The sequence below is a fragment of the Rhea americana genome, unplaced genomic scaffold (assembly GCF_003343005.1).
Source record: "Rhea americana isolate MKP2758 unplaced genomic scaffold, rheAme1 scaffold_87, whole genome shotgun sequence".
NCBI lineage: Eukaryota > Metazoa > Chordata > Aves > Rheiformes > Rheidae > Rhea > Rhea americana.
Window position 1 is genome coordinate 751,516 of NW_028187055.1, and position 19,297 is coordinate 770,812.

A 19,297-nucleotide genomic window follows, 5' to 3' on the forward strand; every position below is an offset into this window, starting at 1 on the left:
AAAATAAAACTTCCGGAAGTAAAAAAAAAGTACACAGAAGTACACAAATCTTGTCTGGACATGTATAATTCTTCTCACTATAATCCACAAGATTGAATTATATCTGAAAAAAACCCTTTGTCTCAAATGGAATCCTGAGTGCTCTACAGTTACTGTTGCTATCTGCATTAACAATGTAGTTCATTTTATTAACTATACATGCAACCGTACAATTCACAAAAAACACAATGCAAGTATCTGGCAGAAAACATGCCCTTGACCACTGCAGTTGAAAACCCACAATTAACTCCTGAAACTCCCAGGCCTTTCAGTATCACATTGGTTCCTAGTTAAAAAGGGAAAGAACTCAACACATTTTGGACAGCTGTCCAAAATTCCAAAAGAATAAAAACATGACTTCTCCATAGTTGTGATAAGCTAAGAGTGTCTAAATTAATCGTTTTACTTGGTAAACCTTTAGATCAACTGTTAAACAAAGCTGACTCAACTTCCAGAACAAAAGGTACAACTGCATTTTGATAATGCTAGTTATTTACCGTTGATTCTCAGGTCACAAAAACAAGTTATGCTTGTAATTTCTGCTATCAAGTTCTGGCTTTCATTCACACGGAAGAATCTCTCATCAAATTTCTGAATTACAATTCAGCCTATTTCTAATCACAGATTCAGATTAAAAGACAAACATTGATGGCATTTTTTATTCAACAAAACTAAGCAAGTGTCTGGCAATGTTCTATTTCAGTAAAATAGTAGACCACAAAGAGCCTAAGCACATCATGAACCACGGAGAAAAAGGGGATCTGGACTGCAGGAAAGGTGTCTACCACATTAAGAGTACCATGCAGAAAACTACCTTGCACTCCCTCCCACACAAAAAATAACCATCACAAAATATGAAGTATTTTTTCTTCTCTGAAAGACTGAGAAAAGAAGTAAAGGTCCCCAAAATGAGCATGGATTTCTCATTTTACTTCATTAAGACCCCTATATATCCTTATCTATGCACGAGACAGGTTGTACATTAATACGTATACAGTACACGTAAACTTTAGTCCTTAGAGACGTATCAAAAGTGGTTAAGGTAATCTTGAGGAAATAAATGGCTTAATTTAGAAGAGCTTGAAGAAGAATGCTGAAATCTGAGTGACGTGAGCATACACCCATCTCTCCCATCTATCAGCACCAATGCTGCTAAAGCAAAGAAAAAGCATGTACACTAAAGCTGAAGAGGTGACTTCCTCACCACAATTATTTTTTTCTTCAAAAGGAGAAAACGCTTTTCAGGATGGGGATCTCAGATCAAAAAAAGAATATGCGGATGTAACCTTTGCTGGAGGCAAAATAGGTAAGGTTAGGTAAGTTGGTAAAGGTCCTAAGTAGCATTCACTGAAATGTTTTTGGTAATACAGTCTAGGATAAGGGCATAGCTTAATACATAGATAAGAAAACAGCACAGGAAAGACAAGTTTAAATGTAGCGATGATCCAGGAAAAATTTTCAGAATAGATGAGGTTCAAGAGGAAGCTCTATCTAAACCAAAACAGAACTAGGCTCTTGGTTGGCATAATTTAAAAAGCTATTCTGGGTGTTTACAAACTAAAACCAACATGGAACAAAGTATAAAATTCAGGATGGTCATGAGAATGAGGCTTTAGAAGTTTGTAGCTTCAAAAAAAGGATAAAGAAGTTATTAAGAAAATTAAGTAGAAAACAATRAGAAGCTAGCTCAACATCTGACATCTTGTTTAAGCGGACATTAATATATCTGATCAGTTCAAGACATGACATGTGCTTTTGTACAAATACTAGAACTCCGAATAGGAGTGGAGTGGAACCTGGAGAAAAGATTGTCACAGCTTGGGATGCAAAGCTATACAGCAATGACAAAAAGAGTGACAAAAGCCAGAGAAGCAGAACTGCTTCCTAATAAAGTTAAATTAAATGAGTTTACTGCATTCACAAGATTACATTATGCTCTGGCTACCCAGATAAAATACTAGGAAAGACTCTTACATACTACAGGAATTATAAAAGCTATGAAGGCAGAAATATAATAACATATGACTTCAGTTATCTACATGTATAGTATATGCTATGTCAGGATGAGATAGCAAGAAATAAGCGCTTAGCCAAAGAACTCCTAAAATTTGAGTTAATCTTCAATGGCATGTAAAACCTAGTTTTAAGTATTATTAAAAAAGGCACTCTGTAATAGCAATCATACTACAAAGTTCTTTAGAAATCTGAAAGCCAATAACACCCTTCAGTGGAACAGTTAACTTCTGAAAAGAAACATATAATAAGAATGCTTGCTTAAATAAATTAACACCATTACCCAAGCAGTAAATAACTGTGGACACTATGGCAATTTTAATAGACACTACTAGCTGTTCGGGGAAAAAAAAAACACAGAAAAAACACATATTGCATATTAAAAGACTTTGATCTACAAAAAAAGCTTAAGATAGTAAGATGAAGTGACCAGAAATACAGACATATTTTAGAAGTCCAACTGAAGCAAAGAGAATAATTTCTGGAAAGTGAAGTTTAAGCTGTAGTACAGTAAGTCAAAACGTATCCAGTGCTAATGGTGTAAAATCTAATTTTTTCTTTCCTCTTAACACAAAAAAAACCCCAGTCTGCTGGTTTGAAAGAACTCAAATAAAAGCAGTCAAAAGTAAAGCTACTGTACACAACTAGAATTAATTCTGTGCATCAATTTTCACTATGGATGAAATCAGTAGGTTTTCAGAGAGGCAACTTACTTTTATCATGGAGGCCAAGAGGAGCTTTTCAAACTGAACTGTTACTAGGTGAATTAAAACACCTAGTTGCATTAAAACAGGGCAGRAAAAAGTCACAAACAACAAACTAAGTATGACTTAACAGAAAATTGATGAACTAGAGATGCTGACCACAGCCTAAAACAGCCCTCTGAAACGATCTAGGCTCAAATGAAGAAACTGTGCACCAATTAGACTGATGCCCATTTGAGGTAAGCTAGTGCAATTATAACAACAAATGGTATCAAAGGTACATAAGATCAAGTGAGTTGTAATAGGGAAGAATCAACGGGGCTCTTGTATTGAAAAGTTGAAGTTATACTTATAGATCTATGAGAGCTCTTTGAAGGAGACCAGATTCTCACTGAGAACAGTGTACATGGATTTTCAGAGTTTTAAGTAGGTTCTACATGAAAGGGCCTTAGAAAAACTCCTGGCACAGGATGAAAGACAAAGTCCTTTCCTGGATTAAAGAAAAATRGTTATATTACAGAAAACAGTAGGAAGGAATAAATAGCCAATTTTCACAAGGATGAAAGGTGCTAAGGGAGTTCTCTAGGTACCCATGAGGATCTGAGCTTGTCAACATCACCATAAAATATAATGTGGAGAAGATGAACAACAGGTTGGAAAAATCTTTTGCGTGTATTAAAACACTCACTTAAACTGTTTTTCACTGAATATAAGTCCATAAAATCATAAAAAGCTTGGACAAAGGAAAAAAAGAAAATAATTTCTCCTTAATCTTCACGTACAAGAACTGTAGGATATAAGAATGAAACCATTGGATGGCACACTGAACAACACATTCCAACTAAGGAACTTATTACCCAGGATGTACAAGAGGCCCCAGTTTGGATGGGTTCAGAAAACTATTAAACTAATGTAAAAATAGCTCATTAAAGTTATCAAGAAAAAAATCCCAGAAGGTGCAAACTGCTAGCAGCTGCAGGAACATGACCAACTTTGCTATTTTCATTCCATTTGCTACTATTCAAGACAAGATATTAGACTAGACAGAGACCTGGCCTAACAAAACAGTGCTAGAAATAGACTGCATACTTGAACTGRAAAGGGAACTTCCATGAGAAAATAATTATATATCATGGCAATATAAGCTGTCTTTTTCAGTATTTTCAAAAAGAACATTCTATTCATCATACCAAAACTGCAGCTACTTTTAGAAATTAATGAATTCAGGATTTTCTTACAGAAGTTCAATAGTAAGAAAAAACAACTATAAAATGTTAATTAGAGAGCTTTTGGAAACTACGTAAGATTAGAGTTGGAAAATAATACTAATTAAAAACAGATCTCTCTCACAGTAATACAAAAAATTACTGTAACACCTAAAAATCATGAAAGTTGGTTTATATTCAACTTGCATGACTAAAAGATCAAACTGTTCAAAATTTTTGTACTCTTATTTTTCAAACTTTTTAGCAGCACATACTCAAACTTTTATAATATCTTAAATTTGATTTTATAAAATCCTCAAACTCCACTCTTCTTGCTCAGGAAGATCATTTAGCCTTGCAATTTTGCAGAATGTTGGAAATTAAAATATTATAGAAATATACATAATTTTTCCRTGTGCTGAGACAATAGCCACTTTATAAGCCTACTGACATAGGCTGATAGTACAGTTTATTCAAAATTCCATAATATGATTCATTTAATGATGTTGTGAGTGCCAAATTTCACCTCACATTGCCACTTCCCATCTAATAGTGAAATGCACCATTCCTTGTGGAACATTCAGCTAAAAAAGCCTGTTAAGAAAGTAACTGGGCTCTAGACACAGCCATTCAAAATTTTACTTACCTGTGTGTGTTTTAACATGACAATCTAGAGTAGATTTTACAGTGAAACTCTTCCCACATTCTTCACACTTATACGGCTTCTCTCCAGTATGGATACGAACATGCCTAATAATTCCARAAAACGTAAGTATGTGAATTTCTACTTCTAGATAAAATCTCAGCTACTAGAACTATTTTGCACCTTACTAATTTTAGAATTAGTAGAATACTTAAATTTACACTACACTAACAAGAACTAGTAAAGCAAAAGATTTCAGAATTTACTACTTTTCAAACTGATTTTTCATGTTTTTATATGCATATCCTATTGCAAGAAATAATTCATTTATGATACAACTTTGTAATAATTACTTTAGTAATGTAGGAAATAAGAAACATGAAAAGAAATTTTAGTCATGTGTATGCAATATATTCTCTGATATATATTTTTAAGTCATTTGTAACATGAAAAACATATATAACTATTTGTTAAATTACAGTTTAGACATAAAAAGGTCTTAAGAAACTGTTACTGCTAGGTGTCTGGTGAAGAATTTAGGAAATCAATGGAAATTTTTTCTACTCCTTACCTGACTAAATCACTGGGTTTTTTAAAGCTTTTTGGGCAGTAACTACAACAGTTAGCATATTTGGGCTCTGCTTCCAGTTCTGCTTGCTTATCCTTGATCTCACTAATTCTGTCTTTTTCCGCAGCAGACTGGACAAGAACTTTTTCTGAGACAGTGGCACTGTCCCGAGGTCTAATTTTTGCCAGCTCCGCTGTTTCTTCTTCTGTAAAAGTTATGACACCAGGTCGCGACTTTCTGGAAGTTCTTTCAGAGTTCTCATCATCATCTTCAACACATGTAACTATTAAAAGAAACCCACAAAAGTGTGTTTAATCTGTAAGATCAATTTAAAAAAACAGTAGGTTTATTATTAAACATATGGTCACTGCATGATGTGCTTGGAGTTAAATCTATTTCAAAGGTATAACTGTGCATGTTTGCATATCTTTTTTAAAAAATCCAGGATTTTTAATCTTTGTTTTTACTCTAAGTTAAACACAGCTACAAGTAATTTTGGGCAAAAATATGTATATCCTACTTTAGTGTCACACTAAACTAACTACATGGGAAATACACACTATTACTGTTACTTTTAATATACTGAAGAAACTCTTGGAGAACCAAATTCTTTCAACAATTTACATAAAATAGGAGTTGTAGTGACTCCAGACATTATCCATGCAGAAAGGATAATTTATAGCATTACTGTTATAGCACTCATGTAATTCACTGTAACATTTTTACTTCTTATGTAGTAAGGATAGTAAGAGTACAAATAACATRATTTACCTCCCCCTCCAGTTTCTGTAGCTGCTGCTACATCTGATGAGACTGTCTGATGCTTTTTCATGTGTTTTTTGCAGTGAACAGTGGTTCGGAAGCTTTCATCACAGAATGGGCACTTGTAAGGCTTCATGCTCATGTGAGTCGCCATGTGCCTGGTAAGGCTGCCRTTAGTTGTGAAGGAAGTATTGCAAATGCTACAGCTGAATGCTTTAACTCCTTGAACAGAAACAAGTAAGTAGCACACAGTTTGTATACATTTACTTATGCAAGACATAAGCAATAACCAAACCTGAGTTAAGCAAATATAGAGCTAGTATAGTATTCTGTTACCTGTATGAGTCTTCTCATGTGATTTAAGAACTCCTGAGGAAACAAAGCCACGGCCACAAAGTTGGCATTTATAAGGCTTCTCACCAGTATGTGATCGTACATGCTGTTTCAAATGGCTGGATTTCTTAAAACCCTTGTTGCAATATTCACATCTATTAAAAGAAAATTATTGTTGTTACTTGCATATAAATAAAACCCATGATATACTCACGCAATTCTGTGACAGAATCTAGAAATTAAGTACAACAGACCTATATGAACGCCTGCTTTGATCTTCATTATCCTCAAGAAAATGAGGCCGTTCTGTATGCAATTCAAGTTCTTCTTGTGATGACTGATCTTGTATCAAGCGAGTAGTCTAGAAATCAAAGAAGCTTCAAATAAATTTCAGTAACAAGATTGAAATAAAGCCACACACAAACAAGAAAAATTTACAGCATTTTAGTTGACATAAATAATAAAAATTATACTAGAAATCTATTCTTTCATAAATTGTTATATAATCTCTCTCTCTTTTCCAAAGTGAAAAGGAAAGCAACAAGAAGTGCAGCTACTGAATGTAAACAAAGTGGTGCACTTACATCCCTCCATGAATCTAGGAAAATCTCTCTCAGTTCTCTTAGAGCTGACATTTGAGAGATCACATTTAACGCTATAGAAGCCCTTCTAAACAGTATGATCCCCACATTCAGCAGCAAGGTATCACAGAATCAGTAAGGTTAGAAGGGACCTCTGGAGATCATCTGCCCAACCTCTCAAAGATTTCCTGGTGCTGGTTCCACTGGAGCTTGAACCCAGGACCTTCACCATATAAAGCAGATGTGATAACCACTACACTATCCCATAGGCTCTATAGACTGGTGACAACAGTTTTCAATACTTCTTCAATGATGTTTTCGTGCAGCAACAACTACAGAGTAATACTCCAGAAGAACAGCATGTTCTAAGACTTGCAGAGAAGAAAACTCCAAAGCCTGTATGCTGTAGGCTGAAATTACTCAAACCCTTCCAGGTTCCTAAACTCCAGTTCAATTCTCTGATTAACATTTACCCTTGCAGAAATGTATGAAAGGGATATAAATAATGCAGCTCGGTATACTAAAGATAGCCTCACATACTACAGATAGTATTCATGCTAGGTACTGTTAGGATAATAACAAGTCATTTTAAACTGTGTTTTTAGCAATCAAACTCTTAAAAGTCTAAACAGATGAGTACCATGAAAGARCACTATGCAGTGCAATATGCAAGTTCCATGAATGATCAACGCACATTCGCAATGTTATTTTTATTGCTTGATCATATCTATAGCCATAGAAAATTTGTCTGGAATTTAAGAATTAGGAAAGATGACAGTATAATGAAATTAAGACTATTTTATAAGATTATACCTACTCTTAAGTTTTTGGTTTATGATTTTACTTTATACTATTATATCCTTTCTTAAATCTACAACATCAAAACATACAATTATTTTTTAGAAACATATAACCAGGTCACTTCATTTAGTCTTCCCTCCTTGTTTTTGCTCTTGTTAAGCAAGAGCAATCTAGAAAAGAGATCTGAAACTTTCCTGATTTCTCAGAGTTCACCTCATCACCTATGTTCACAAGAAAATCACCACTGAACACAGAACAGTGAATTCTGCCTTCCAGCATTACTTACTACATTAATAGTATCTGTATTTGGAACTTGAAGAAGGGCTGGTGGATGGTAACTCGTTGAAAGAGCCTGAGATTCAAGTGTGCTTGAATCCTGTAGCTGCTGTACAGCTGGAAATTGAGACTGTTGATTGTAGCTGTCGTTCACTGTAAAACCTGCCAAAAATTAAGACAGTCACAACTCCAGAAAATATGCACAACAGGACTTTGAATATCACCACATTTTTTGGAAGACTATCTTCAAATGAGATTAAGTAATATTACAATATATTAATACTTATTTTATACTCTTCTCTGTTGAGTGGCAAAATACAAAAATGTTTCTGACATCTACATAATATGCGTAAYAGGGTTACTTACCATTGGCTGGAATTCTATTGGACAATCTCCTCCACAGAACAACACTGTTTGAAGTTTCTTCAGGATGCCACAATTACCTTAGAGCCATTGAAATTTTGAATTTCTTGTACGTAAGCATGCATGTGTCAAACGGGTTGACCCATCTCCCTTTATCCACGTTGGTACCACGCTCCCTTAACTACACTGGAAGCCGATCACAAGGATGCAAAGCTCAGTGGGGAGGATGGCGGGTGAGTGGAGGAGATGACCCAATAGGAGAACTCCAGTTTCTGATAAAGTAACCCCATCTCCTACTTTGGATCTCCTCCACATACTCCCACTCTTTAGATAATAGTAAAGTAAGGCCTCTCAAAGGCAAACTGCAAAGTAAAAATAAAAGTGTTTACACTCATATTCCTGGTATAAAAACTGAAATTTGTGCTTGTTTTTGCTCTTGTTAAATATCAGATCCTAATTATCTCATTTGCTAAATGAACGAATGAAATGATAATATTGCTGATTGAGAGTCAGGAAAATATACCTCAGACTGCAGTGGTCTCTATGTTATTAGAGATGCTCTTTTACCAATCCACCTACCCTCTAACATTTCCAATATTTTTAATATTAAAAAAAAATCAATGTTATGTAGAAAAAAAAATAAACCATAATCATCAGTAACTAAGATAAGAGCAGCCATTTTATTATTTCTGTGCAGTTTGCCTTTAATGGACAACAAGGATGAAGATTATGAAAACAGGGTAGAAATAAACCTGTATTAGATGATTATAGCATCAAAGATCAAAAGCCAATGCTTTAAGAGTGTTTTGAATTACAATATATCAAACATTGGGATGTGCTTTAAGTAGAAATTTTCCCAGAAGATACTTTTCACAGCAAAAGAATACTGTTATCAATATAGAAAAAAAATGCTTATATGCTACCTCTCACATCATAGAATTAAAAGTAACAAATGTAAACAAACCCTGAAAGCATTATTTGTTAGGTTATAACTTATCAATACTGCAACTTGTATACTAGCTTCTCCCCTAGAACTAGCCAAGATTACAAGAAAAAAAAAAGACAAAAAGATTCACTATGGTAGAATTTGGATGATCGTATGATTTAGCTATACGCACAAAAAAATTTAACGTAGCTTTTCATGATGGCCAAAAATGTCAATCTTGTACCTCAGTTATCRTCTTAGTGGAACAATGAAATAAAGAAGTAGCCTGAAGAACAGCCCAACAAAGCTTTACAGTGACAAGAGAGCCACTAACTACTGTTATCAAATAAAATTCAAAAGTAGTGTTATAGAAAAAAAAAAAGATATGCAAGATACATTTGGTAAGAATACCAAAATAAACCTAGGTCCCAAGAAACTGAGAAGCAAAAACAATGCCATTTCCAGGCCCTGCATATAAGAATGAAAGTAACTGTTAAACATATAAAGAAAAGTCTACCTAAAGAACTCARACACTTTTATGTGGTACCTTTTTCACTAGCTAAGAAGAAAAAAAAAAGTTACTATATCGGTTTCACTTCACAGTGTTTTAGTAATAGCAATTATTGAAATCCTGAAAAATTTTCCAGGAACAGTCTTGAAACAAAGTGTTCAAGACAAAAAGTTTTATATTTAGAGATATTTTTGGGCAAAGTGAAGAATGAAATACTACTCCTGAAAGCAGTTCTGGAATAACAACAAATCAAAGCTGTAACTAGAAAATACATGATGYATCCTGATTCTACTCAGTATTTGGTATGAAGGTCAAATTCCTCTCAAAACTTTAAAAAGATCTGGCATTTCTGAGTATGCTAAAGGCATTTGCCAGTACCATCCTATTTTGACAGAACAGCATTGAGAAAAAACAGAAATTCAGTCTGGAAAACAGACAAATAAAATTCAGATCCTTCAGTTCCTAGTCTTGCTCTTCTTCCCTTATATATTTTTTCCTATAAACTTAATCTTCTTTAGCCAGGCGAAGAACAGAAAACATCTTAAGCTCTGTGTAGTATGAGGAGTCTTTTACTAGAATGTCCTCTAAACTTAGAATGAGCTTTYGTATTGTTTCAGTATAAATATTCATTTGCAAAGCTTGTTTCTTCTTGGCACCCAAGCTAATCTCTTCAYTGACATAAAATTACTGAAAAAGCAGAATACTCTGGAATCCGTTCACTAGCAGAGATGCCTTGCATGTAAGAACCATAAGCCAATAGTACRGTAGTTCATGGAAAATACAGTTTTTGGGGTTTCAGACAGAATCTAAAGTCTTCATTTTCCAAACTGACATTACAAACATACCTACATGCATCTGTGCATCTCTGTGGAGACCAGAGACTAGCAATTAAACGTTCTGTACATTTGCTTCCCAGAGAATATCTGGAATCAGTTCAACAATAATCACTAGAATCCATGTGTAAATTCTGATTCTTTCAGTAACTGTTTAAGTCCTGAGATTGCAAATCAAGTTCATAAGAAAGCAAAAGAGCAGTCTAGTGGCAAGGGTATATTCATACAGGTTACAAAATTGTATAATGTTTAAAATTCTTGTAGGTCTTCAAGACCATTCCCACATCACTATCTCAATTATCAACATCCAACCATGCTTATAGGGAGTTTTCAAGGAAGAAATGGTGACATGATCTATACGAAAATATGTTTGATGACAGATGATGCCCAATAAACCAAAGCCACTTTATGATAAGAGGATCCATTTGGTTGTTCTACCTCATTCAAAGGTCATGAAATGAAGAGGCATGAATATGTAAAACTATCAAGAACAMTGAAATGCCTTTTCTCTCAATGTTTTCAAAACTACCTAAAATGAATGACAAATTGTGATAGAATAGCACCTTCATGAGACCTATACTTCTTTACAAATTTGAAGTATATCAAAAGGAAAAATCTACGTAAACAAAATAGAAATTCTGTTAAAAATATTACTGCCAAATCAGATTAAATAAACATGTAAAGTTTTCACAGGTCTTTGCAAACCTAGAAATCAGCATCTTTTGTCTGGATATGATTTTCTTTTTCCTTAAAAAAAAGAAACACCCCAACACTCTGGGGTGTTTCATTAGTTGTTTTACTAATGAAGTTAAATGACGAGCTAAACTATTTTTGTAAGAATACAGCCTACAAGTATCAAGAAAAWAAAGATACAGTATCTGGGTCTTGAATATCCTGCCTAGCTGCCAAAGAAAAGAAATTAGGAGCATGACGCACAGATGCAGACATAGGGAGAGGGTCGACCAATTTAACGCATGCATCCGCGCATATGCTTACCTACCTGAAATTCAAAAATTTTGAAGGGCTCCAGGATCTTCAAGGAAACTTCAAAGAGTTGGGAATCTGTGGATGAGATTCCAAGTAGAATAGGAGAAGTCTTATACAAAAATGTCTCATTTGAAAAAAAAGTTCTGGCTCTCTGTTCCAATTTTATAATGTATTGATGAGTTATCTAAATTTCGGTGATGATGAAAGAAATGTTTCTGTAAGATCTACAGGAGTCTATTTTCCCTGAAGTAAAGACTTAGTATTTACTATTTTGCTAACAAGAACACGCATATGCAAAGAAATTGAAGTTTAAACGAGATAACAAAACAAAGGTTACATACTGGTTTTTCAATCTGAAAGCAGCCATAAAAAACAAAACCACCACCACCATACAAAGAGTAAATATTGCACTTTTTTCTGTAGTGTCTTCTCATTCATTTGGAAAACTGTAAAAGGTAACCAATGAAAGTAATCCATAGCATTTTAAATAGGGACCTGGTTCAGTCTTGTTTAATGAAACTTGAGACATAGATTTCTTTCCTCAGTTACATACAAAAGCAGTACAATCTGGAAGATTAAACTCTGCAACAAACACACTATTTCTTCACAGTACCATGCAAATTAACATAGTAAATTACATTTTTACAAAAATGTAATGATAACTAAACAAATTAAAAACAGAGAAGTCAGAAGAGTTTAGTCAACAACTGGATAGAATAACAATTACTGATTACCAGCTATTATGACACAAAACTTCTTTGCTAGAATCTGAAACAAGGAGACTAACCCATCAGTAAGTTTCCTTAAAACACACACACATACACACCTCTCTTCCAAAAACAAAAAATCCAAAAGCCAGAACAGCAAAACAGGACACACACATACCATATCTAGCCTCCTATCAAGTACACATCTTAAAGAATCCTGCAGGGAACAGCAGGGAAGATAGTCATCTCTTCACTTTCTCTCCAAGYTACATAAGCAACCCCTCCACATATTTCTGAGTAGTTTATAGGCCAAATTAAAAAAAAAAAAAAAGAAGTTTCCAACTTATACTGTCTTTACTTGTTACATATGTTGTTTTGTAAAAACATAGAAAAAACTGCTGTGGTTAGGTGAAAGCATTAATCCTGACAGCTACTCAAATTTTGGACTGTCTCTCTGATTATCTCAGGATACTATGGACTTATATTTAAGGGAAAAATTGTGTGGACTGCCTACTATAAWAGCAATTTCAAAAAGAATTTAGAGAAAAATATAAAATGCCTGACTATAAATCCCATATTATGATGACTAAACATCAGCCCCAAAATATATATAATAATTAAGTAAAATATTCTTCTACCAAATATAATTTCGTARTAGTAATTTAAGATAAAGTCTTAAGTTCTCTTTGCATTGCAGTTGCATCACTTCTGCAAGTCCAGTTTTGAAATACTTTATGACAGTGATGCTGTAGAATAAAACTTATAAAGATCACTTTAAAACCTTTATTAACTACTAACCTTGTGGTAAACCTTGTTGATCAAACGACTGCTGTGTTATAGCTTGTTGTTCAAATTGAGTGATGTTTTCCTGTAAAGCATGCTGGGATGTCACAAACCTATCTGAAAGGGGGAGGAGGAAATCAAAAAAAGATACAATTAACTGTATAATTCACAGTTATTCCCCAAGAATTACATTTTATAGTCATCTGAATCTGCATTACATTAAAAATAAATAAAAAATGATTAGCTGGACAGGTAATCCTAYATATTTTAAATCCTTGCTTACTGTAGGCTTTGTTTATATTTCTCTGTAATGGTTTCTAATTATAACATGAAAAAGACCAAATAAACAAAAGGGAAAACACTTCATTCCACTATTATTAACAGAATAAAACAATAAAGTATTTTTGTATTCTTCCACCTTGAAACACAGAAACAATTTCCTAAATAACACTGCYTTAGAGTCTACTTACTAATAATGGAGGTGATGAAGAAAAGCTTTGTGTACATAGCATTATTTTCCATATATTTAGAATATATTTCGGAGATGTTAAATAAAAGCATTTTAAAACTTTGTACCATTTCTTTTTATTAACACTTGCTACACATTAATGAATGAAAGAAGCCACAGGTACATTCAGTAGTGAACTTCTATTCCATRTGTTTTTCCAGTTACTTGCATTGTCTTGAAACAATCATTGAAATTTGTAAAGAAAAGTTCTTTGAGAAACTGTAAACTTATCAACATTGCTATGTTCTGTATATTTACCTTCCTCTTGCTCTAAAGGCTGATCAGCCAATTGCTGTTCTAGTCCCGTTTCTTCTGTGCCTACTACTGGCTGCTGGTCTAACTCTAAAATAGCTTGCTGATCTGTTGTAACGGCTTCTGATTGCTGCAGCTCATCACTTTCAATCTCGACTTGCATCTGTGTAGAAACATGAATGCTCTGCTGATCTACTGTAGAATCATCTATTGAAGCAGATTGCTGATGCTGCTGAAGTTGCTGTGCAAGTTCGTACCTGCAAAGCAAGGCAAGAAAGACGACCTTTCTATGGCTTCAGTTAGGCACTCCTGTACCTATTTATACAAGAGTATAAACTTGTTCAGTTATTAACATTTACTACAGAGAATTCCAAGAAGCCCATAAATTTAAATGGCAAGGTATGTACTTAGTCTTTCTTCACTTCAGTTTATTCCTAACACATTAGTAAAAATAGTTGCTTTTGAGAACAATGTTTAGATGGAATCAAGTTCAACAAATTACTGCATCACTGGAAGCAAAGTAATTTTCTCTCAAACAGAAAACTCATTCAACTTTTTTTTCTCACGGCCTGGCATGGTCAACATAGTTTAAACCCTCTTGCAAGCCAGACTCTTAAGCACTATGTAGTGCCAGATATATACAAAATTCATTGATCTGGAGATTCAGAGTAACAAAAAGAACAAAGAATAGTTCTTAAAAATACATGTCTTTTTTTAAAAAAAAAAAAAAAAAAAAAAAAAAAAAAAAACTACAAACAAATGCCAAAGGATTAAAATAAAAATTGTATACCTACCTATGGGTCTTCATGTGCTTTTTACAGTTTAGTGATGTTTTGAATGTTTTTTGACAATACGGACACATATATGGTCGAAGGTCATTATGGATACCCATATGTCGCCTAAGGCTACCACCAGTAGTGAAGGCCCCGTTGCATATAAGACACTTGAAAGCTTTCAATCCAGTGTGTGTTCTAATATGCGCTTTCAGCACTCCAGCTGACACAAAACCTCTTCCACACTGAGAGCACTTAAATGGCTTTTCACCAGTATGTGACCTTTTAAAGAGAAAATAGAATTTAAAGTAGATTAATAATTTGATTCCAAAAATCACTTAAAAAATGAGTTTTAAAACAAAATAAACCAAACAAAGGTAACTCATGGATGGAATATGCCTCAATTAACAAAAGCTGGAAATTGAAAGCTCTAACTAATTATACGTGCACGTCTTGCATGTCATCATTGGCAGAGCTARAAGCAATGACTACTAATGCTGTCTGACAGTTTGCATTGTGTTCTGCACTCTGACCTCGTTTGCTGGTCAGACTTTGCCAGAATTATTCCATTCGGGTTGAATTTTTCTATGTCAGATGTCTTCTTCAGACTGAGGTATTATCATTTATACATTTTGTTAATTTCAGCTAAAACAATTCATCCAGRCCACAAAAGTTCTGAAAAAAACGTRTTACTCTGCTCATATTAAACACTATTCTGGTAATCACCTAAGGAAAATCTTTGGCATCTTTACAGTTTGGCAAAAAATGACTTGATTTCAGCAACAGGGAAGGCTTCTATGTCTATGATACATCTTCTGTGACTTTTTAGCAAGTAAGTTTTAAATCTAAATAAATTCAATTTGCACCTAATATTCTAGAACCTAATGTTTAACAACAAAGCTCTTGGAGAGGACTCTGCCCATCCTTTATACCTGTAAATAAGAGCTACTATAGCCAGCACTTTAGACTGCTACATGAAAAAGAGTATTCAGGTAGAGAAACTCTTATCTCTACTCGATCTTCCCTTTTCTTAAACCTTTCTTTCAAGAAATATTAGAAGAATTTCCCCTTAGAACTACACTGGGATATAAAACAGACTATAGGACGGTTGGGGAAAAATGGAGCAGAGAATTTTATGAGTCACAACTGTACAATCYCAAGAGCGAAAAACAGAAGAAAGTTAGGGTAAGTGTTAGAAAATGGAAGATAAGTGGAACAGGATATAGTAAAATAAGTATTTGGAATTGAGAAAAATTAGGGATGGCTTAAGATTCCAACAGCCCACAGAAGTCTACAACCACCACATCCAATACTATAGCAAAGAGTCTGAGATATCGAAGTACTATTCTATTACCAAYAAACATCTATGGAAATTAATTGTAGAGTAACCCAACCCTTCCTTGGTGTTCCRCAGGAGAAGAATCTGACATCTTGTTCAGTCACTGCTCTGTCAAAAGTATAAGTTTTCCTATGTTACAGAGGAACACAAGCTTTCTAAACAATGATCAGCACCATTTTACGCAGGCAGACTGACGATATAAGTTTAAAGTCTCACAATTTAGGTATAGTAATGACTACTTACAAAGAAAGAAGAACATGGAAAAGGGAAAAGTTTCTCTAATTCTCTGTGGCCATAACAAAGCTAAGCTAAGCTTTACTCACTAAGTACTCTGTTACAAAGATCAATRAGAAGAAAGAGTGCCAAATGATTGGTTCCCCCCCTCCTCCCATCTTCATACTTAAGTATGGGAGGAAAAAAAATGAAGATGCACAAAATAATTAATGAGGCACTTAAATTCAGCTCAAAATGAGTTGAAATATATGTGTAAGCAACAGTAGAATGAGTTCTAGCACAGGCATCTGAAAAATTGATAACTTCCAAACAAAAAATATATTCTTACAAAAGAAAAGTACAAAATGAAAAGTTAACTAATAAGCAATCTATGTTGTGTATAATTAGAATACTTACAATTTCTATTTAAAGAATCTTGACAAAAACACAAAACCAAAATAAACTAGTAAATAAGTCAACTATACTTCTGTAACATAAATGAAAGATGCAAAAACTATGTATCAATATAAAYTCTAAATTACCCATTTTAGTAAAATGTACATAAAAATTAGGCTAAATATAAGATAAATAAGACCCTCTTTAGGCTAAAAAAAAAAAAACCTGTATCTGCAACTGACATTTTAATGGTAACTGAACAGTGAAAATTATGCTAAGAAAATAAAGAGAAATGTGTAAAACAAGACTAAAATCAACTATTTAAGTCAAGGACAACAAGGATGGTTTGATTTAAGAGACTCCCGCTTGATTATATCTGCAAATAATTGTGAAAAATCTAGATCGGTATTACAAAACGCAAAACACTTCAAGGCTTTTCTCCTTCCGATTAGTCAACATATAGAAACCAAGAACTGCTTCAAGCCTATTCGAGAATCTCTACCAATACAGAACTCAATTTGTAAGGGAAACATGAGACATTCACCATAATTTCAACTGGAGATGGAAGAAAGTGGTACAGAGCTTATACTGCTACCTGCTTGTTTCTGCAATGTAAGATATTTCCTTGAATCCTGGTAATCATGAAATTTTCCCACATTTCCTCTTCCAGTTATGCATGGTGCATAAAGTAGAGAACAATGTTTGAAAAATAGACTGAATCACAAAGCTCACAGCCTCTAAAACTTTTGATAAGGCTCTGAGCAACCTGATCTAACTTTGAAGCTAGCCTTGCTTTTGAGGAGGAGGTTAGATTAGTTACTTCCACTAGTTCCCTCTAAATTAAGTTCTTCTATGACTCTGATCTTTTGATTTTAAAATGCACCCACTATATGGCACTTGAACTGAGCTTCAGGCAACAAAATGACAGACAAAATCATTTGCTCCAATTATGGCTTAAGCTTGTTTTAGGTTTAGTATGTAAAACATAGCGAACAAAATGACAAGCTTGATCTCCTTTTCAAGTAACWGCAGTTACATACGAAGCAGATCGTCTGGAGTATGCAATTACATAATTACTACAAGAATTTGTAAGGTACTACATACATTCTTCCATATGTAGTTAGGGGAAAATTGTTGTGAGTGTTAATAGCCTAAACTGCATATTAAACAGCAGCATGTGCACAACTGGGACTGTGCATGTGTACAAATTAGTTCCAAATTTCTTTGAACCTTACTAGAAAAATTAGTATCACTGCTTCTGTAGTTAAAGGCAGCAAAATAAGAAATACAAAGTCTCTTCAATGAATGCTATATGAGTTTCATGCTTTTCCATAAGATTTATTATTGCATACATTTCCTTCCTCCTGTATATTTATTTTACCTGATGTGTTGTTTAAGATGACAAGATTTTTTATAGGCTCGATGGCAGTAAAAACATTTGTATGGTCTGTCTGCATCATTCACAAAATTATTATTAAAATAATTTTGGAAGAACTGGCTATTCCTTGGGATTGGCTGGATAAGACCTGCACATATAAACACACACAAAAAAAGGAAAATTGGTAAAGTTACTCAAAAGTTGCAGTAGTCTGAAGAGCTATTATTCGAAAAAAATGTATTTTAAGTGACTAAACTCTTAAGTATGCAATAGTGTAAAGAAACTGAGCATCTTTTCAGCACCTATTTAAAATTAGGCATGCATCTATTTAGCAAAATACATGCTGTGTTACTTCTTTCTTTATTCCTCATTACAGTTCACCTCATTACATTAAGCTGCACAGACGTACAAAACAAACATTAAATTTAAACAGAGTTGACAGTTACTAATTCACTGTTCATTAGGTAATTTTTCCCTCCTACCTCAATTTTAACCAAATGACATTTAATTAATGTACACCAGTTATATATGATAACTTAATAAATACTTAATTTGTATTTTGTGTGAGAAATACAGACCATCATGATATACATACATACATACATATATATATATATATATATATACATATATATATATATATATGCCTGCCTTTTACCAAAAAAAAAGTCCGCTAAAAAATTGTTATGCTTGGAAAACCTTTACTAATCCCATCAGTCTTGCTAATTGTCTGAGTATCTCCAAAAATTTATTAGGGGAAAAAAACAAAACAAAAACAAACAAACAAAAACTTACTTGAACAGATGCCATTTATACACTGGACCCTGAAACCAGTCAATTCTAACSGTGGAAAATCAGGTCAGAGTTCCTGCTACTAAATGTCCAGCTGCTAATCTAAGTATCTCTGGAGCTGCCAACAGAAGCACCTCAGCTCAAAAGCCGTGACAAGAATGGGGAGGGTAGCAGATTTCTCAAGTAAACAGATTCGTCACCATTCACACATCTTTAAACCCCAAAAGTACTGATCATAGTGCTAATATATAAGACCAGTGAATGACACAAAGTTTCTGCCAAGAATCAGATCTCTTTTATGCTACTAAATAGCCTTGTATGCCATCTTTTCATTCTTTGAACTCTTCATCTAGCGATCTATGTTTCATCTTCTGTTCAGAACGGTAAGTACAAAGGATTATTATTGACTTCCGAATGTGACTGAAAAGAATGGAAGACAAGGAGAGCCAAGTTCTCTCCACTTTGACTAGAGATGACAACAAAAATATAGAACAGATTTTTCTGTTTCAGACTTGAAAAAGATGTGGGTGTATATATTTATATATCCATATATGTGCATTAAAATTTCCTTCACCTCCCCCAACTGACTCTATTGGCCTAGTAAAAATATTC

At 33.9% G+C, this 19,297-nt stretch overlaps 1 protein-coding gene across 2 annotated transcripts in view; it reads right to left on the bottom strand.

Moving 5' to 3' along the window:
- The window catches only part of ZNF236 (zinc finger protein 236), an 84,951-nt gene that overhangs the window by 23,815 nt on the left and 41,839 nt on the right, over positions 1-19,297 (bottom strand). For both annotated transcript variants that reach the window (XM_085323780.1, XM_085323779.1), the window contains exons 13-22: positions 17,897-18,041; positions 14,589-14,849; positions 13,801-14,051; positions 13,050-13,151; positions 7,936-8,087; positions 6,522-6,628; positions 6,271-6,422; positions 5,944-6,156; positions 5,176-5,455; positions 4,608-4,711 (exon numbers count right to left, since the gene is read on the bottom strand). In XM_085323780.1, the coding sequence (XP_085179906.1) occupies positions 4,608-4,711; positions 5,176-5,455; positions 5,944-6,156; positions 6,271-6,422; positions 6,522-6,628; positions 7,936-8,087; positions 13,050-13,151; positions 13,801-14,051; positions 14,589-14,849; positions 17,897-18,041 (1,767 nt within the window). The remainder of the gene's footprint in view (positions 1-4,607; positions 4,712-5,175; positions 5,456-5,943; positions 6,157-6,270; positions 6,423-6,521; positions 6,629-7,935; positions 8,088-13,049; positions 13,152-13,800; positions 14,052-14,588; positions 14,850-17,896; positions 18,042-19,297) is intronic.